Here is a 21,558-nt window from a genome sequence, read left to right on the forward strand (position 1 = left end):
CTTCTTTTCAACTAAACGTTTCGATACTTCAAAAAAATCTGGACGTGAGATGAATTTATGCAACGAATAAACCAACAAGCAAATACGGGTAGTAGAATGTTTAAAACACGAGATACGTTCATAAATGGTTATCAATCCCAAGGAATTGAGCATCATTTTTACTGAGCATAATAAATAGGCAATTTAGTACAGTTTTTATCAAAATTCTTCGAAGCCATTAAATGACTCAATATCATCACACTGAACAAGCATTTGTTCTATCCAATTTTGATAGGGTATTTTCAATCAAAAGAACAAATCACTTGTTTGGTCACCATTAAAAACTCAAAACTCTCCATGGTATTGGCGGTTGTTTAATGTTTTGAATTTTCATAAAGTACAACTCCATTGATCTGATCATTTAAATAGGGAAGGTATAAATGAATAAATAGTTCAGTATGAATTGATCGAGGTTGCTTAGTTCTGTATTCAGTGAAACAAAATAAGATACACATTTTATTACAATGTACAACATATGTACACAACACGCTTTCTTTGAAACTAACTCCTGTTTAAATTAGACAAGAAAAGATCCAGCTAAATTATCAAAATTATCGTTTGGATCTTTCAATGTTCGTTGACTGCATTCTGTTTTCATGTTTCGGTAATAAACACTAGTTTAATCAGCATAATACATATTTATACTACAAAACAAAATCTGCGCTGAACAGTAATCACATTACAATAATACACTAGGTTATGTAGTAATAATACTGCAAGCAAATGAAGTGCTCTTGATTAAATAGACTATCAGTACTGTTTGGTATGAAATTCCAAAGTTCCAGGAAAACTGCAGTTTCATGACCCAATGTCCTTTCAGTGGTGGAAAATTAACTGCAGAAGATTTTCTTTCTTTACTCTTATTTTGCGAAATTTGGTCGAGGGGGGCAATGATGAAGACAGGGAAATAAAAACATCGCGAGACGGATCGTCTGGTGGTTTAAGTTAACAACTTACGTACACTTTTAACATTTTTACAGGTTTGTTTAAATTAATGCCAGCACCATCAATTCAAGTGATTAACATTGGACAGATGAATGAAAAAAGGTATCTATCATTATGAGATGACAATTAAATAGGGCCCGTTCAGATTTTAAAAACTTTCCACCAAGCATGCACATCAAAATTGGTATCAAGGGTTTGCAAAAAAAAGCCTCAAGCGGGTAAAGTAGTATACTATATAAAACTATAAGGCTATAAAGGACAGTTAAAGCAAAAATAGGGAAGACTTGGGTACTAAAACAGCAATAGGGTCTTCCAGCAAAGGAGCATTACATTACTTTAAGCACAAACTGCATGATTAACTTTACTTGGACAGATTTGGATTACATTAAATTTTGGATAGATGAACAAAAAATAACAGAGGGAAAGTTCGCGAGATGTTCCCGGAGAAAGAAAGCAAAGAATGCTATAAATAAGAGCAAAAAAAAATGTTTCAAGACAATTACTGCATATCAAACAAAAAAAAACAGTTCACATTCACGTACTATGTTAAATGTAAGTTTTTATGGTCTGTTTTTCGACCTCAATTCATACCTTCGTAAACCGTTCATCTTTTCTGTTTATCTTCATGACTGATAAAAGCGGTTAGTTCAGTCCGGCGTTTAAATTGAGCCCGATGCTGAATGCGCTGTTCACCTGCGACATATCAGATCCTCCGTGATGACTCAGCAAATCGTCCCCTCCTGGGACCAACCCACTATGCTTATTATAGTACTTTTCCATCTTAGCAATTATATGCTTTCCGTACGTGTATTTTCTCAGCATCGAAATGTGAGGTCGGATCTTGGCCATGAGAATCTTTCTCTGACTCGCTTCGGCAACGTCTATCATTTTTTGGACGACGTAGTTTGCGAACTGATCACGCATCATGGTACACAGTGCACTGTTTGCACCCTCGCCGTAGAGAACTTCTTCAATCAACATAGCTCTCTCGGGTCTGGAGGCGTGCACAACACACTTCTCGACGACGTTGCTGGCGAATTTGTGTTGGGCCAGCAACATCACTTTACCTCGCAACTCCTGCACTATTTTGCTCTTGTCCTCAGCACGTCCGTGCTCCAAAATATGCTGAAAATCAAGATAATTTTTGCATAACTCTCAAACACACTGTTGCAAATCCAAAAAACTGCCTTCATTCCTTCACACCACGACTAGCTGATATCTAGTGATGATGCCTTGTTAATAAACACAAATACTTAAATTTGATATGAATCAGGAAATCGAAAACTATCCGAACACTTGAATATATTATTTATCTTGAATATATATTAGGCCTCACCTGGATGACATAGTTTCCATATTGGTCCTGGACCAGCTTCTCAGTGTGGGCGTGTAACTCCTCCAAAATAGGCGCTGTCTGTTGGATGGTGCAGTGTTCTAGGATGCGCTGGATGACCCGGCAGCCATAAGGGTGCATGGACAGCTCTGTCACCTGATGAACAAAAACATCTGGTTTTAAACTGTATTTTACATAACTTGTCTGCTGCTAGTAAAATTTATTTGGTTCTCAATTTTTTGGTTGGTTCTTGATTTGTTTTCGGTGATTTTTAAGGCTAGGGGTACAAGTATAAAATGTGAGTCCCCAGAGAAAACAAGTGTGAAAGTTGGATCCCGTCATTTTTATGGAGAAGTCAAAAATGGAAGAATATAAATGCAACGCTGTTACTGGAGAACTGAAAGTTAAATTACCTCGGGTACCATCTATTTTTAGGAACCCAACAATCAAACCAATACCAATCCGAGTTCTAAGGCAACATCACACGGTCGTCAACTCACCTGTCCTGCAAATGCTCCGATGATGAACTGTAGAGCTCCTGGGTTCACGCCTTCAATGGCCTTCTGCACCACGTGGTTTCCATTCTGGTCTTTCACACACTTGATCACGTGTCCGTCCAACTCTCGGATCATCTCAATCTGGCGTTCTCGGCTGATGCAATCCAGAGCTTTCTGGATCACACGACATCCATACATCTGCAGGGCCAGCGGCAAAACATGTCCTGAAGCACAAATTATAATTTCAAACATCTCACATTTCAGAAGTCGATGCGAAAAAAATAACAACGCACAGCTCAGCACGGAAGATGTTGAATGGAAGAACTTTAATTTGGTCATAATAGACCTGAGATATCTGCTGTACAGTCTAGATTTTAAGGCTAAAGGACGCAATTTTGGACAAATTCGGACCGCCCTCAGTAAAAATTGCAATACAAAACAATGATTAAAAAGTTTATCAGTGTCTGTCACACACACCTCTGACTTTGTCGGCCAATATGTTCTTCTGCTCTTGGGTTCCGAATTCGAAGAATTTCTGGATGACGTAGTTTCCAAACACGTCCGTCATGAGACTGTAGGCACTGCTGATGATCTCATTGAACACCAGCTGCTTCTCACTATTCGAAGCACGCTCCAATTTTTGCTGAATGAACCTACAACACGAATTATAATGAAGCTGCAAACTTTCCCCGATCTCAATTTTTATAGGGACCAATAAAGTTGGCCTTCAATAGGCACTGCTCATAAAATGCCTCTCCTTGTCCAGTCCTGTCCTGTCAATTCAAACAGACGACTACCTAACATCTGGCAATCAGATCGAAAAAGCGACCTCGAAAGAAAGCTTCAACTGACCTGGATCCGTGCTGGTCCTGGGTGAACTCTGCGATGTGTCCGGGTAGATCCTTCAGCTGTAGATGAGGCAGTCGGTTGTTCCTGAAGTCCTCAAGCAACCTGCTCCTCATCAGACCATTGTTTCCCACAGTTCCTGCCAGTTGAACTTGACTCCCCAGTTTGTCCCCTCCCCCGTACCCTCCTGCACCCCTCAGTCCTCTGGCTCCACTGCTGAACAGGGAGTTTGGGGAGTTGAAGAGGTTGGAGCTGCCACTGCGGTACTTCGCTTCTGCTCCTGGGGCTAAATGAACTGTTTATTTAGGATGGCAGCTATTCGCTGAAAACTTCGCTTTTTAAATTCTATTATCGCACTTCTTACGCTATAAATGCGCTTCATCGGAGTAAGGAGTGGTTTTTATCTTGGACCTAAAATTTGCATGGAGCATAAAATTTTAACTACGGTCATATCTTTCTCAATTAATGTGCTGCATTTGCAAAGGATTTCTTTTAGATTTTTTTAGAAGAATAAAGTTTTCTTGCGAGCTTGGGTTAAATGGATGTATTTTGTGTCCATTAGCAGCCCATCCATAAACTTTTCTACGTTAGATTTAGAAAGATAAAAAAAAAAGAGGCATAGAATTACTCACCCAAATTAATGGGAGAGGAGGCGGGAGAAAACTCAGTAGGCGAAGTGCTGTACAAATCATGTCTCAACATATCATCAAATGTAGGTGAGTGGGAAGAGTACAGTTTAGTGTTAGTGTCGGAATAGTAGCTATTCGAGTTACGTCCACCGCCACCAAAGCCGCGACTCGGAGGCGGCGGAGACGGAGCACTTCCAATTGTCGAGGGGTGGTATCGGGTCGCCCCTTGATGTCCAGTATTCACGTGATGACTGTTCGAGCGTCTCGAGTGCTCGTTGGATGAGAAAAAGTTGTGAGACGAAAAGACATCTGTAGAAAGAAGAGAAACATTTAGGTTATGTTGTTGAACAAATTGATTAGTTTCAGTATGAATGAATGTTTGAATTTACACATCCTATAATGATTTCACGTTTATCACAGACAACTTACTTTTTTGTAATTATTTGGTACCCAATTTCAGGAAAAACTCGAATTTTCATTAATGCTTGAAACTAACCAGTCGATATTAAAAAGTAACAATTAGAGACAGAAGTTAGTTAACTGCTTTACCTGACGTGTCCTCTAAGAAAGGCGAGGGCACGGCAGACGCGTTAGCGAAAGCAGTGATTGCTCTCTGTTCGTTCTTGTATTTCGTCGTTGGCGACAGCAGTCGCGGGGGCGGTGAATTTACTCTCGATGACATCACAGATATCGTATCGTCCGAGAAGCGTCGTGACCGAGATATCATTGGACTCTCGTTAGTCGCTCGGGTGGCGCTGAAAAACGAGGGCAGCTGTTCAACAAGATTCCTCGCATCCAGTTCATCCGATATCGCTGCTTTGGACGAGAACACTTCGTCGTCGTAAATCCGATTTCCAGTTGCTGACTTGAAGGCATCGTGCGCTCTTCGAATCGACAATTCATTCTCATGATTCACTTCCTTATTGTTTTTAACAACGTTATTGTTTGTTTCTGTGTTTGGAGACACGTGATTATCTTCTCTTTGATTGTTCGAGTTCGAATTTGTATTCGAAGTTACAGTTAGACCATTAGTAGATACTACTGCTAGTCCACCTGTAGAAATTGACAGTCATAGATTAGAAAAGAGTCACAAATACAATTTGGAGTCAGTAAGGAAAGAAAACAATTTGGCTTGTTAATGGAAAGAAAATAACTTAAAACAGCTTAAGTTATTTATTTCTTACAATTTGAGAGAACATATTGTTAGCATGTTGTAATGCTCAAAATTATTTTATAGAAAGTTATTGCTTGATGTTGGTTAGTTTTTCAAACATACCTCCAGCGAGCGAACTCAACAAGGGTAGCATCCTCAAAGCTGCTGCTGGATCCCTTTGATTATTCGGAGGCAATGCCAAAACTAGCTGTCCAGTTGCATCATAGTAAGCCGGAGTAGGTGCCAATAGCTGGAACCCTGGCGCTCCTAGAGACATCAAGGATCCGTTGTTTCCATTCTGAACCTGATTATTCTGTTCGCTCTGGCTTCCCTGATTCGCCACTTGATTGTTCTGGTTCCCAGCATTATTCTGTCCATTAGCTGCGTTTTGTTGCAGCATTTGAGGGTACATGAACGGCAGGTTATAGCCTCCCCCGTTGTACGGGTTCAGGAACTGCGATCCTGCAACCTGAGCCAAAGCGTAGGGGTCAGCAAACAAGTAGGGGTTCAAGGCAGCTGCTAGAGCTGCAGCTGAATTCTGGTTTGCGTTCGAGTTGTTGTTCTGGTTCGGGCCAGAGGCACCGTTGGCAGGAGGAGTTGGATTGTTCTGTCCGTTTACAACTGCCATCGCCTGAGCTATAAGACAAAGAATCTACATGAGTATTATTATACTACAAAAAGATGGGGATCTTTAGACAGCAAAATTGTCAATATCATACTCACAACTACTTCCGAGATAAAACTCGACGGTGACACAGATCAGCCAAGGCAAATAAACGTTATCATGCAGTCCCAATTCTTCAAAAAAGAAAGCTGTCTAAATTTGCTCCTACATTTTACATCTTCCCTACTATTTAGTCTTCATCTAAGTTATGTTTTCCAAAACTGATTTTTTAAAGAACTTCTTCAGAAAGCTTACCCAGTATGTTTTGCTGCTGTTGACTCTGCAAAGCTGCCATAGCCATTGCGTATTGCTGTTGGGTGCTCATGTGCGCATTGTTCTGGGAGTGGTTGTTCAGCGCGGGTGGAGGGACCAATCCGTTCTGCTGTTGATTCGGGTTCTGCTGGACCATCTGCCGAAGAAGCTGCATAATGAAACGAAAGGCTATTGCAACTAACGGCAATGAATTATAAGAGTTTCAGACGATAGCCTGCAGCATGTATCACACTTTGTGCTCGTTTTTTGTGTAGTTTCAAGAATTTTGGGCTGTTGGTGAATTTCAACTACTTTGGATACAATATACTAGATAAGGGATGCAGAAAACAAGAAATGATGCGCTATTTGGTATCTCAAATTTGAGTCGTTTTCTCCAAAAAGCGTCATTCATACATGCTATTCGAGTGCCTCGAACTTTATTGTTGAACAGAAGCTTCTTTCGATATAAACTCAATTCAGCTCGCGCGTTATCATAAATTGATCACAGAAATCTGGAAAAATTCGAATAGACAAAGTCAAAAATTGTAGCATGCTCTTGCGAAATTTCGGCTAATTGAGAAGAGCTTTGCATGGAAAGTTGATGTTTGCATGCTCTATATAATTCATGCCAAATTGTTGGCAATACCCTTTTCGGTCAAAGAATCTGATAGAGAATTGCAAAAAGTTGGAACAGACCGAATTATTTTCAAAAAGAGCAAATGACCTATTTCAGAAAACTTTTGCATGCAAAAGCTAACTTTTTAGACAGAAAATACGACTCAAGGACATCTAGAAACTCATGCAAAAGTAATTGACAGATTGCTTTTTCAAATTTTGCTGTCTGTTGCAACTTTTTGCTGCTAATTTTAATTAAACTAAAACTGCTCTTTTAGGCGGTATGGATCAATTCTTCACTCATTTCAGCGCGTGTCAAAACATTTAAGTAACCTCAAAATAACAGTTTCATGGACAATTAATTTGCTCAAGGTCACCAATATTACCAACAATGACTCAATACCTATAAATGATAGTAATAGTTGCAAAATGTTGGAACAGACGAAATTAATTAGGAGCAATCTGTCAATTTCGAACAAAATTTGGGTGTTATCTTTAATTTCAAAGCTGCCTTGAGACAGATTCTTTGACTGGAAAACTAGCGCTTGCATGCAAAAATTGTCTGAAATAGGTAATTTGCTCTCAAATTAATTTGGTCACTATATTAGGTGGCATAGACTACGTCTAGACAAAATGAATTCAATGACAAAATAAAAATTTGATAAATAGTACTCAGGTTTCAAGGCTACTTGCATGAATTTAACCGTTCCTATCTATATTTAATGCCAAATTGTTGGCAATATCGGAGACCTTGAGCAGTTTTTAATCGGTCAAAAACTGTAGCATTTTTGGTTGATTAATTTTTCGGAAAACGTTTTAACATTTGGAAATCTGTTAAGATGAAATTAGACGACAAAATGAGCAGCTGTAGGTTAATTAACTTTGATGAAGTAAAAAGAGCAATCTACTAACTTTGAGCAATTTTTGCATGTAAATTTGAGTTTTAGGTGAGCTTGAATCATATTTGTTGTCTGAAAAATTAGCTTTTGCATGTAAAAGTTTTCTGGATTACGCCATAAAAGTTTTAATTAATTTTGTATGTTCCAGCTTTTGGCAACCCTCTATTTTAGGAGTTGCAAAAAATTCGAACAGGCAGAATATGTATGTCCGAATGAAAAATTAGCTTTTGCAAGTAAAATATCTTTCGAAATATATCAAACACTCTTTTCTAAATAGTTTTGTCTGTCCAAACTTTTTGCTAATAATTAACATAGTCAATAGATGGTTGAAAATGCAAAAGAAAAAAAATAGATAGTTATAGATAGTTTTTTGCATCACTTAAAACGTAATAAAAAGTTGAAACAAATAAATAGCTAAGAAGAACAAATAACTTAGTTCAGAAATCTTGGACATGTATGTTCGTAAATGGCAGATGGGTCTTTATAGTATAATTAATTTAATCTGTTTCGATTTTTTGCAACTTAGAGATAATTGATTAAATGTGAAACAAAAGAGTATAATAATCTACAAATGATCTTCTTGCTTGTAAAAACTTGTAGGTTTACTTGCTCTTTTACTTTTTCTTTCCAAAACCGGCCTCAGAACTTAAATTCAGTCTTTTTATTCTTTTCATTTTGCTGCTGTTAGTCAGTGTTCTTATAATCAAAAATCATAAAATTGAGAAATATGTTTTCTAAATTGGTTTACAGTGTTAATGACCAAAGGTAGAAATAAATTTTAATTACAAAATAGAAATAAGTCTCGAAGAAAAAAATTCAAATTTGAAAAATAACATTCATAAAAACGGCTTGATAACAGAAATTCTAGAGAAGTAAAAGATCGGAAAAAAAAATCCAGCGAATCTCCCCACGACCGGAATTGAAAAGCAAAGCTTCTTTAACAAACTTCAAAACGTAGAAATGGCGATCAACTTAAACAACTGCGCAGTTTTCAAACCAGAGAGTGGGCAGCGATGAACATTTAAAAAAAAGATAAAGTCAGTTGCAAAAGCTGGTCAATGAAATCCAGAAAGTGAATTAAAAAACTAAAAGTTTTTGAAGGTTTCTTTAAAAAAACATATACGGCCTTGAAGCTCTTTGAAACTAAAGAATCTATTTCAATAAATTTAGTTTGAGAAAAGTGAAAGATTAGTCAAACTTCTTTTTTCTAAATATAGCAAACAGAGTATGAAATGAGCCACTGAACGCAAGTAAACTTCCAATTCTACAAGTAAAAAATATATGTCCTCAAAGCTTTTTGAATCTCAAGAACAATTTTTGATTTACACTTTTTTCATTAAAAAGAACTCAATTTGAAAAAAAAAAGATAAAATCAGTTGCAAAAGTGCGTCAATGAAATCCAGAAGGTAAATTTAAAAACTAAAAGTTTTTGAAGGTTTCTTTTAAAAAACATACGGCCTTGAAGTTCTTTGAAACTAAAGAATCTTTTCAGATTAAATTTATCTATTTCAATAAATTTAGTTCGAGAAAACTGAAAGATTAGTCAAACTTCTTTTTTCTAAATTACAGCAAACAGAGTATGAAATGAGTCACTGAACGCAAGTAAACTTCCAATTCTACAAGTAAAAAAATATGGCTTCAAAGCTTTTTGAATTTCAAGAACAATTTTTGATTTACACTTTTTTCACGACAAAAGCAGCTCTATAGAGTGCAATAAAAAAGTAGAAATAAGCCTCGAATTAGTAAAAATTCGGCTACCTGTTGGGTTTGAACCTGCGACCTTGAGACTATGAGTCTGACACACAAACTACTCAGCCACGAACGCTTAATATGATTCAAATACTAGCCACAAATAAAGCAGAGAACAGGTGCTATGCAATTTCCAATGCTACAGTGAAATTTTCAAACAAGCGAACACTTTTATTTGCGAGTTGGGTTAGAAAAAAAAGAAGGTTCATAATAATACACTACGCTGATAATACAGTTTAATTTGCGGGTTAGGTTAGAAAAAAAGGTTCGTAATAATACACGACGCTAATTGCTAGTGTAAAAATGTTGGGAAATCATATTTCTTTGCTTCCTTAAGTGAAAAAAAAAACGGACCCACCTGGTTTTGATACTCCTGGAACAGGTGCGAATCCATTCCGACTTGAGGGTAGTCAAATCCTTGCTGCTCATTCCCATTTCCCGACTCATTAGCAGCGGCATTGTCAGTCCCCGCTAGGTTCCGAGTGGCCGGTGCTTCCGAGAGATTACTCTCTGGCGATGCGGCAGCAGCTCCATCAATTGAGGCGGTTGCGCCTGCAGGCTGAGCACTTTGAGAGCCTTGAGTGAAGTCGTTTTTCGCTGCATCATTCGCAAATTCATCAGGAGTTGCCGCACTTTCAGGTCTAGTCACATGGACGTTACCACCGTTGTCTGCTCTGTTGAAAGTCATTCCACTGCCACTGTGGTTCAACGATGATTCCGACTCGAATTCGTTATTCTGATTGTTTGGTTCTTTCGAGGGCGTGGCGCTTCCATTCTGGTATGTCGAGGGCTCTTCATGATTCTCCCCGCCATTAGCACTGTTTCCATTCACAGCAGCACTTGCGTCCTAAAATCAGAGAGGGTCAATCAAAGCTAGGAAACCGAAAAAACTGATTGACATTTTCAGCTTTCAAATTTCGAAGAAAAACACAGATCACGTTAGCGCTCTTTGAATCAGGAACGAATTTAGCAAGGGGAGCGCGAGATTCGGAGATCCTACCACCTCGCCACTCTAAGGGTCCACCCTTTGATACTATTTTGCGACATCCATTTTGATACGACCGACCCTAAACTTTTTGTAAAGGTGCTAATATATACTAATTTTGAGTGGGAGCGCGCACCAAATAAAACACAATTTTTTGAGCAACATATTCCAAAAAAAAGCCAAAAACGGCACTTATGGCCTCTTTATGCCAAAGGCGCAAGAAGTTTTGCTAGAAGAGAGTCTTTCTGGAGCGCCCGGGAGATCAATTTGATGGACCTGAAAAAAGGTCGACAAAAATTTTTGTCGCCCCCTTGAGAAAATCCTTGTTCTTGATTGATTTTTAAGACCATTTATCCACGAGGGAAATGACCAACATACGAGCTGCACAGCTCATCATGGCGAACCGTAGTTGGTGATTAAGAACTATATTCAATTTTTTTTTGGGCTGGGTAATGTTGCCTAACCCTCAAGCAACGAGCTTGGATCATGGTGGGCCGCACCTGCTTAGAATTGTACGAGTCTTTTATGGTTGACATGACACCTTAGCATAAAACTAACCTTATAAGAAAAACTGGGTCAAAAGGTTTTTTTTATATATTCCGGCAGGGAAATCTTAAAAAATTGAAACTAAAAGTCACCCAGTTTTTACGCACCCTGTGCTCTTTCATAATTGGGGAGCCTACTTTGCCTGCTTTTTAGCCAGATAGTTTGAACCGAACTTATGAAATCAAAACTCAAACCGCAAAAAAAATCAAGTTTGCGTGTGAACTTCCAGAATTTTATCTAAAAACTCTAATTACGTGTTTTTCTAAAAAAAATCTAAATAAGTTCAATGAAACTACAAAAATATTGAACTATTTTATTTTAACTTTTATTAAAATTTTGCAAAAACAATAAACCAAAATCAGGGTTTCGAAATTGAACTTACTTTCTGTGATTCTTCTGTTACAGCATTAACCATTTTGACAAAAATGATAATCTATCAAAATTTGGAGAGAAAGCAAAAATCAACAGATTTTCAGGTTAAATTTCAGGTTAAAAGAGGGCTAACTTTCTTTTCCAGAGGATTTCAATATATTCACATATGAATAATATACACAATTAATGAAACACGCCAATATTTATATGTTTAATGGTTTTTGCAGTGAAAGCAAGTTTAATTCGCGATATTTTTGTACAACTTTATCTACAGAAAAGCTCAAGAAAAGTGAATGAAAAAGTAAAAACTTGATTTTGCTTGTATTATTTTTTTCGCGATTCGAGATTAACATGATACGCACAAACAAGAAACCAGTTTAATATGTATTCGTAATTAGCTTCACTTTTATTTAAATTACTCATTCAGGTATTATTATGAAGTTATCTCACAAAAAAGGGGCTTGATTGCCAAAAATTCAAAACTATACGTAAGAACTAGAAGCTTTCTGACGTAAAACATATCTGTTACACGTCAACTTGCTTTGTTTTGACAAAAACAGACCATTTCTGGTACACAACACCATTTAACAACTTTTTTCGCTCATAAAAACATTGACGCATTACATTTTTATCGCCAAAAACACTGTCCCAATACGCGCACGCTTAAGTTTGAAACTTAAAAAAACGCTGGAACTTTGAAAATTTTCCATTTTCTACAACGATGAAATGATGAAGTTGGACTTTTTAAGTCGATGTTTCATATGCTATACAGTTGTTTCATATGGTAATAACTAAGGTTTACGTCAGGTGGGGGAGGGGGTATGACTCACTTGACAGTCAGTTCCGCCGTCGTTGTTCATGGCAGACGGAAGCGTCATTCCCATTCCCATCAGTGCCGCCGCCAAGTCACCGCCAGAGGCTCCGCTTTGCGCTTGCAGCATACTCGCTAGCAGATTCATGCTATTGTTTCCTGCTGCAGCACCGCCCATCATATTGTTCGTACTCTGAGCACCCGAAATAGCGCCAAAAATAGCCGGGTTAAGAGATGACAGAATTCTTTGCTGTGCTGCAACAGCGTTTGCGTACTCCTCCAACGCAGATTGCTGTTGAGGAGTCAAACCTAGCAAAGACGGCAACTTATTCTGCTGAGGTTGGTTAGCGGATCCCGCTTTGGCAGCGCTGTTAACATTTTGATGACTACTTTGCGAGTGTTCGGCACTGGAATTACTGTTCATCTGGAGTTGATTTTGCTGCATTTGAGATGTCGGGGAATTTTCCAGCTGTGGCTGAGAGACCTGGAAACCTCTTCCGTTTGATGGCTGCGACGAAAAAAGAGAGTTCAAACCAGCAGACTGTTGTTGTCCCTTGTTCAGTGCTGCATACCCATTGGTTGTGATGCTCGTGTTAGTTTGCTGAGCGTTTGATGAGAAGAGAGCGGCGGCCATCGATGGCAGCTGTGATGCGATTGAATTGCTGTTTAGGCTTAGAGACGCTTCGGTTAGTTGGGCAGGTGTGAATGTTTGCTGCTGTTGTTTTGATGACGGAGATGACTGCACGAGGTTGGGCGAAGCGGAGGGGTTGTTTGATACACCTTGAGGAGGAGAGTTGAATGATGACGTCAACACATTTGCAAGAAACGCATTCTGCAGATTCGTCTAAAACGTAATGCTTCAGCTTCAGTCAAGGAAGAGTTTATTGTGCTTATGACTTTTGCTGAACTTCAAAATAGCTTATTTAATAAATAAGCAAGATTGAGATTGAATTAAGATAAAATTTAGCGTTTTCGAAGGATAAATTCCACTTTTCAGTCCCATTTTGAAAAATTTAGGGAAAAAAATAATTTAAATACTTTATAATAACCATTTTGATTTTCCAATTGCGATAAAGACAAACTGACAAGTTTCGCACTAGTGAAGGTCGACAGCAAAGTGATCACATTGCAACTATCATAGCCAAATAACCAATTTAGTCAGCTTTAGTAGCAACATATTTGGTATAATTGCGTACTAGCTATCGATTTGTTCTAAGCTCCGAAGCCTTGCCTTACACGCTGAATTTTATACATTCATTTTATCATTTCAGAAAGATTAATTCAACCACAAAATTTCAAATGAAATCTGTGAATTTAGCGTCCAAAGATCGCACAATTTGCTAGACGCATTACATGCAATGAAAGATAATAACTCAGTTCTCGTTCTCCTATGGCAATATCGATATGATATTATCTTTATAATATTTTTAAACAAAAAAATCAAAGCTCGAAAGCTTAATAAAAATTGTCTTTCTCTTTAAATGGATCCTAAAATTACAACGAGACTGCTCGTATCAGGGCGAGCCCTGAATGTTTCCATTGCTTTTTAAATCCTATGGATTCATATTCGCTATAAAAAAACTGAATTTTCCGAGAAAAAAAATGTAATTTTTGAAAGAAAAATTTCGAGATTTTTTTGTGCAAACCATCCCCCTACTCGCCATATAATATGAAATAAAATAAAATAATAACTAGACTTCGCTTCTAGTAACGTAATAATTAAGACAAAAAACAACTTCAACCAATTTGGTACGATTTCTAAGCCAAGACTTGTTAAATCTCCGCGTTAATAGCGCGAAATAGATCGCGCGTTAATTGTCCCAAATTGGCAATATTGGGCAATCTTTAAACCCCATAACTTTACGAAAAATGATCACACACAGGTGAATAATCTTTGTAAATTTGAGCACAAGAGTACCTTTCGAAAGATATTTTTACTAGTTAAAAATTGCTAGTTAAAAAGTCGTTATTTGTCTGGAGAAAAAAATATTCCGTATAGCACAAATATATCGTAATTTTCCTCGAAAATATTTGGATCAATAATTTCTGGATAGATCTGAAAACAATTCCTCGCTTAACGAATACTTGTTTTGTACTACATGTTTCACGTTACTACGACTATGGTGAAACATTAGATCTACATAAATTGTAAGATTCAGTTGGAATATGATAACTAATTAAAAATCATCAAGTAATTCAAGTCATGGGCAAGCCACAAAAGGTGTCTTTGTCTTTTTTTATTGAGGTATCATAAAAAAATACTCGACCAAGAAATGCAAAATGAATTCTAAGAGTGAACGACAAAAGCCATGTTATAACTAAAATCAAATTAGACAAACGACTCAAGACAATTCAGCAAAATAAGACCATAGGCTTAAGTGTATTAGCACAGAGTAGTTTCATTTCATGCCTATGGCTTCTCGTGATGTTGCATCAGAAATAGCAGAAATATTGAAAAAAAAACTTACTGAAACGCTGTTAATGTCCTGTTTATCAGGACTAGACTGGAAGTAACTAGGAGCAATGTATGTAAGAAACAAACAGGGAAAATGGTTGAGCGGTTGTTGGTTTCAGTTGCTTGGCTTGGTTCACAAATCCCAACTGACTTTGGAACAAATGTTCATATTAAAGTCGATTTTAGTCGTTCACTTGAAGTTATTATAGCCCCAAACTATTTATGATAGTGCGACCACTTGGGAGCGAGATTATTTGGAACAAGCACGCAGGGAAGAAATGGAATAATATAATGCCTCCAAATGCACGATCTGAAATTCTGCCTGTGCAATTTATTTATGAAATTCGAGATATATATAAGAGCTCCCTGTAGCGCCTACAAGACCACAAAACAAGCAATTACACTATCAGGTCTAACAATGACTCCATTTTATCAATACATGGTTATCGAATTAGGCAGGAAAATGCAGCATAATCACTTGTCACTTAGATACTTACTTCCTTACTCATGGTCCAAAAGTTGCGCGATAATTCATACTAATTACTCAACTGCGTCATTTAAGAGAAATTGATCAAAATTTCAAAGCACATTCAATTTGCAATTACAATTTCAGAGAGCTACTAAAAATGAATTTGAGATAATTATCTCAATAAAATAGAGGAAAATTTAAATTCAAAGCAGAGCCAACAAACTCAGAAAATTTCAAGGATACTGCTCAAAAAATCTTTCATGTATGAACTTTAAAAAAAAATTTATCCAGTTTGAGAAAACTGGACAATTAGGTAAACTTTTTCGCCGTTGCCTATTATTTTTATAATTTGAGAGCGCAATTTGCAAGCAAGTTAATATAGAAGCAAATAAAGAAATCAGAGTTCAAATCGCGAAAATTCAAACTTGAGCGTGAACAACTTTCTCAAGACTTTATCCTGAAAAGAAAACGAACTCAAAACCATATGACTTAGATGGATAAGTCTTCACTTTGCTTGTTAACACTTACTAAATTCAAAAATTAGACCAATTTATGGGAAATTTAAATGAAATGGCAGGCAAAATGGATCTACTTAACAATCTCCCCCTAACAATTCGCACTTGAGCGTTTTCTGTAAATTCGAATTTTGCTGCATTTTGATCAGTCGAAAATTCGCTGCAATTAATCTACTTAACAATCACCCCCCATTCTTGAAAGGGGGGAGATTGTTAAGTAGATCCGGCAAAATTTTAAGACGGCCACGATTCAGGCCATTCAGTCACCATCTGTTCTAGTAATAGACAGGAATCTATTATGGTGTCTGTAAACTTAGTTTAACTCCATAATTCACCTTGGCATTATAAAGCAACACAGCGCAGAGAAATTCCGCAAACACAGTTCAAGACATATTCGCATACAACGTTATTCGCTCTCATGACTTCCGAAATGAGACAAATGTAAATTTACACAGAGGCAAAGACAGATAGCGAAAAAAGCTGAGATGGAAATAACTAGTCGAAAAAAAAAATTGAAAACTGACATTTTTTGGAATTAATGAAAATTCTTTTTCAGACAGAGGCGAAGCCGAGCATCGCACCACTTGCGATACAAAACAAGGAAGCGGCAACATGTCGGGAAAAAAAATCAAAATTGTCGAGAAAACTAAATATATCGAGATGATTTGGCCTACTTTTGAAACAAAAACGTACAACACAAAAATGCACAATTATTTTTTTCAATCAACTACAACACACAAACTTTTTTTCGCGGGTCAAAGGAAACAATATAATGCGACTAAGCCGATAGAGTATTGGCCGATACCTATTAAGCTGAAAAAAAAATTTTAAAAAAAAACAAAAAGTTATCAAGTACCCCTCACCCTCAAAACACACATCCTCACGCAAAAAAAAAACGTTATTCGCTCGAAAAGCAAAACAATATGAGCCTAATAAGCCAGTGTAAAGTGGGCGAAACCTATTAAGCTGAATAAAAATTTTAAAAAATAATAAAAAAAATACGACTAGTTAAAAGTTATTCTCCCGCACCCTCAAAACACAGACACTCGAAGGAAAAACCATATTCGCACGCACGCACAAAATTTTTTTTATCGCTTGTCGAACGACACAATAAGAGGCCACTGAACCGATATAATTTAGGCCAAAACCTATCAAGCCAAAAAAAGGAAAAGGACAGAAAACAAAAAATTAAATTTTAACAAATTGAGTTGTTAAAATTACAACCAACATAAAAAGATAAATTGGTATAGGACAGATATTTTAAATGCTAACATGCAAAGAAAATTAAGGTTTCAAAAAAATGAGTCCAAATGAACAGAGAGAGTCCTGTGCCTAAAGTTATTTAAGGGAAAAAATCTAGTACCCAGTTGCAATACCCTTGCTTATCGCAAGGGTGATAAACAGTCGCGCAATGCAACCACCAGCATTAAATAAGCTTCTAGTTTTTACCGTGTGGCTACTAAGCCTAAAATTTGTCGGTAGACATCCATTGAGCCGAAAACAGGAAAAAAAACGCTATAAAAATTGTCGTTTTTTTCCCTTCAAACAACACACAATCAGTTCACTAGGCCAATAAAAAAACCAAATTTATTTGAGCTAAAAAATGTATAGTAAATCAATTTCTGGGCGAAAAAAATGTATACTAAATAAGAGAGTAACCTTACAAACTACAGAAGTACATCAACACTTGCAACTACAAATTAAGAAGCTGACAGCATCAGAACAATCAGTGATGTTGCAACTAAGCCGACTAAACATAAGCAGACAAATGAACTACGGGACTCCAACCGCAGACCCTAGGGTGCAAACTGAACCGCGTTACCCTAGGGTTCAAAACCAACCGCTTCCTCTATATTGTAAGTTGACAATGGCTCTCGAAAGTATAAAAGAAACAATAGCCGGTTACAATGCAAGTAGAACCGAACGATCAGACCAAATTGACTGAAAAACGAAATTCAAAAAAAAAATTTTTTTTTCATCAAGCAATTGTTCTTGTCTGGTCTTCTTCTTTTTATTATTCCTGGACAATGCAAATGCACTGAGTGAAAAAGCAAGAAAAAGATGTAACTGTAATCAATACATTGCGTTACAACTCTAGTAGAACAAAAATAAGATGGTCAGCTTTTCAACAAATTTCGTCTAATTTAATCTGAAAATAAGAAAACAGACTAGTTTTTCTTTACAGCAAGGCAACTTTTTTGATTTTTTTAGAAGCGGGATCATGACAAGAAGACTTTAAAATGATACCAAATATGGCCCGTACAAGCTTTCTTTGAGGCAGTCACAAATTTCAGAAAAAAAAATTTAGGTCAGCTAAGCAAAAATCAAACAAGCCAAAAAAACCAAGCTGAATGAAAATTTTGAAACTTCGCTCGAATTACGACTTAGATAGCTCTCATATGATATATGACTCAATCTTTTCTTTACCAATTAACTTTCATATTTTAAAAAATTAACTTAAAAAGACAAGTTCCTCCCCACTTTCAGAAACATCAGGTCAAAAAACACAACTTACAGACACTTGGACAAAAGCTAAAATAGAGGCGAAGCTGTAATTCGCAAACACAAGAGAAAAATCACAAACATAGCCAACTGAGGGTATAAAAAGTAAAGAACGCAAGAAAACAGAATCAAGACTCGACTTGATTATGATTGACAATTTTTTCATAAAATTTACCCAATTTGAGAAAACTGGATAAATAGCTTAAAATTTTATTTCGCTAGGAACTCTACTTGCAAACCTTGAAGTCGATCACGTTATTCGCGACATTTCATTTTCGTTCCATTTTTTGATAGTGCAGTTTGTCCGCCTTTAAAAAACGAAATGAACTAAATTTAAGAAGATATCAAAGGTCAAAAAGCGAAATTTTAAGAATTTTTGCCGAAACAAAACAAACAAATAAAAAAACACCAAAACCTAAATAAGAGTCTTCACTGCGTTCATTATTCTAAAAAAGCAGTTCCAAAAAGAGAAGCAAAAGGTAAAAATAGGCCATGAATAAGAAAACTTTCACCAGGTATAGGATTTCAACCTCCAACCTTTAGATTTGGAGTCCCAAGTCCTCGCATCTGCACCACGGGCCCAAGCTTTAGCCACCAACAAAGCAGATACCGTTTCCAATGAATTGCCAACGTTATGCAATATAAATTTCACCAAATATGAACCATAGGCAACCACTAACTTCGCACGCAATTAACTGGAAATTTAAAAAGCCAATTGTGTAAAAATTGGCAGTTACAATTTTTATTTTTTATTATTTAGGGGGAGTTTAACCGAAAAAACTCAGTGCATCAAACTTATTGATGCACTTATGAATGCACTTAAGTATATTAGGCTTTTTTGAGTTCGACTCAAGTTCAGGCCCTGTTGCGGGCCCTAGCTTTAGCCACCAACAAAGCAGATACCGTTTCCAATGAATTGCCAATGTTATGCAATATAAATTTCACCAAATATGAACCATAGGCAACCACTAACTTCGCAGGTAATTAACTGGAAATTTAAAAAGCCAATTGTGTAAAAATTGGCAGTTATAATTTTTATTTTTTATTATTTAGGGGGAATTTAACCGAAAAAACTCAGTGCTTCATACTTATTGATGCACTTATGAATGCACTTAAGTATATTAGCCTTTTTTGAGTTCGAATCAAGTTCAGGCCCTGTTGCGGGCCCTAGCTTTAGCCACCAACAAAGCAGATACCGTTTCCAATGAAGTGCCAACATTATGCAATATAAATTTCACCAAATATGAACCATAGGCAACCACTAACTTCGCACGTAATTAACTGGAAATTTAAAAAGCCAATTGTGTAAAAATTGGCAGTTATAATTTTTATTTTTTATTATTCAGGGGGAATTTAACCGAAAAAACTCAGTGCTTCATACTTATTGATGCACTTATGAATGCACTTAAGTATATTAGCCTTTTTTGAGTTCGAATCAAGTTCAGGCCCTGTTGCGGGCCCTAGCTTTATAGCTTTAGCCACCAACAAAGCAGATATCGTTTCCAATGAATTGCCAACGTTATGCAATATAAATTTTACCAAATATGAACCATAGGCAACCACTAACTTCGCATGTAACTAACTAGAAATTTAAAAAGCCAATTGTGTAAAAATTAGTCATTTCGCGAAATATATCCAGTTGGAAAGTTTCTGAAATGTAAAGTTTATTTCTGTACTATCGGATTAAACAAATTGCTTCCTTCGGTTCATTTGATGAATAAAAATGCATCAACTGTTCTAACTCATTACTAATCGAATGTAAAAGCACATGGATAATAAACTGCCAAAGCAGCCTGCTTCAAAAGTGCCATCAAAAGTAGCTCTAACAATTGTGTCTTAAGTTGAAAAACAAAACCTTTGTAGTATTAAACTACGCTCGGCCGTGTGATGAACGCAGGAAACAGAAAAAAGGACTTGTATTTAAAAAAAACGCGAACTTTCGAACTTCAAAAAAAAAACATATCGCCTTAAAGCTCTTTGCATCTCAGAACAGTTTATCATGGACACTTTTTTGATTAAATCAACTCAATTTGAAAAAACTGGATCATTATGTAAAAATTTGATTCCGCTAGAAATTCTGAAAAACAAAATCCACTTTTGAAACTAAAAATTGATCACGTTATTACGCGCAATTTACGCTTTTGTAATTGGAGAGCGATTTTCCTTAAAAATGCAGGGCTGATATCCCAGGTGTTCAATCAAGCTAAAAACTGGCAAAAAAATCGAACTTAACGACAATTAAAAGCGCATTTAGCATCCTTTTATGCTCAGAAAATTTATGCTAAGAACATTGAGTAAAATGGCTCGTTTTTACAAGTCTCATAATAATATAGTGCAATTCCTAGTAACAATTTCCCAATTATCTAATAAAAATTTTCATTTCATTTTTAAAATAATTTAGAGACTAAAGGCAAAGAAGTCTGTGCTTCAGACGCAGTTTAACTCACCGTGTTGTTATTGGAGTCCAAAGAGAAAGGCAGATTTGCTTGTAGCGACGCAGACGAGTTGAACAACGCGGCCAAATTGCCGTTCGCCGCCGCCAAAGTCGCTGCCAGCAGCGCAGTTTGGTTCGGTTGTTGGTTGTTATACTGTGTCTGGCTAGTTGGAACCGCAAAGTTAGCCGGTTTCTCTAAATGTACGCTGGATTCCGACGACGCCATGTTTTGATTCGAACTATCCATTTTCTTTGCAAATATATCAACAAATTTGAGATGAGTTAAGTGATACAGTTCTCATTGACGTCTAGTTAAGAGTCCAATTTCGATATATCAATATAGACAATATAATACAGCAATCGATCTTTCAGGCTCCAATAAACATTCAATTCAATTCAATAACAGTGATTCGGTCGGTTTGAAATCGTTGAGTAACGGGTTTCTAGTTTCATGTCGATTTACAGCGCGATAATGAGAAAGAGCAGCAACGGAGTGATGACATTGGCAGACTCTGAAATGAATTGAGATTAGACAGAAACAGCAAGACTGCCTAGCCATGCAATAGTAAAACTGCCACCGTACAGGATCAGGGGCTAAGCGAACGCACATAGGCTACAAGCTCGAAAATTTTAACAATTGTGAATGGGAACAGGAAGAGTTGAATGGAATATACGTCTATGTGAAATAAGACCCATTAGCTCCCTCGGTATGTAACGGGAAATATAGGAAAAGGAGAGCAAGTTACCTGTATGGCTAAAATCCAACGCTGCAAGCGCTCTAAATGGAAACCCAAATATTTCCTTAATGGTTTAAACTGAAATCCCTTGATTGAAAAAGAAATCCTTTT

At 36.8% G+C, this 21,558-nt stretch overlaps 2 protein-coding genes across 7 annotated transcripts in view; one reads left to right on the forward strand and one right to left on the reverse strand.

Moving 5' to 3' along the window:
* LOC134846278 (histone-lysine N-methyltransferase, H3 lysine-79 specific-like) overlaps window positions 1–21,558 on the forward strand; it is a 257,501-nt gene that overhangs the window by 88,877 nt on the left and 147,066 nt on the right. The gene's annotated exons all lie outside the window — the stretch shown is intronic.
* LOC134846917 (pumilio homolog 1-like) lies at window positions 38–21,395 on the reverse strand. 4 transcript variants are annotated; one of them, XM_063864348.1, is made up of 12 exons: window positions 20,724–21,395; window positions 12,355–13,179; window positions 9,980–10,468; window positions 6,362–6,527; window positions 5,566–6,078; window positions 4,839–5,342; window positions 4,293–4,598; window positions 3,667–3,946; window positions 3,292–3,467; window positions 2,818–3,038; window positions 2,321–2,473; window positions 38–2,109 (listed from the first exon to the last, which is right to left on the reverse strand). In XM_063864348.1, exons 1-12 carry the CDS (start codon window positions 20,955–20,957, stop codon window positions 1,627–1,629), a joined length of 4,350 nt encoding a protein of 1,449 aa, XP_063720418.1. In that variant the 5' UTR covers window positions 20,958–21,395; the 3' UTR covers window positions 38–1,626. The 4 variants fall into 4 exon arrangements, with proteins under 4 accessions (XP_063720418.1, XP_063720419.1, XP_063720421.1 ...); XM_063864349.1 differs by lacking the exon at window positions 20,724–21,395 and adding an exon at window positions 13,385–13,486; XM_063864351.1 differs by lacking the exons at window positions 12,355–13,179; window positions 20,724–21,395 and adding an exon at window positions 11,535–11,854.

This window comes from Symsagittifera roscoffensis, chromosome 5 (assembly GCF_963678635.1).
Source record: "Symsagittifera roscoffensis chromosome 5, txSymRosc1.1, whole genome shotgun sequence".
NCBI lineage: Eukaryota > Metazoa > Xenacoelomorpha > Acoela > Convolutidae > Symsagittifera > Symsagittifera roscoffensis.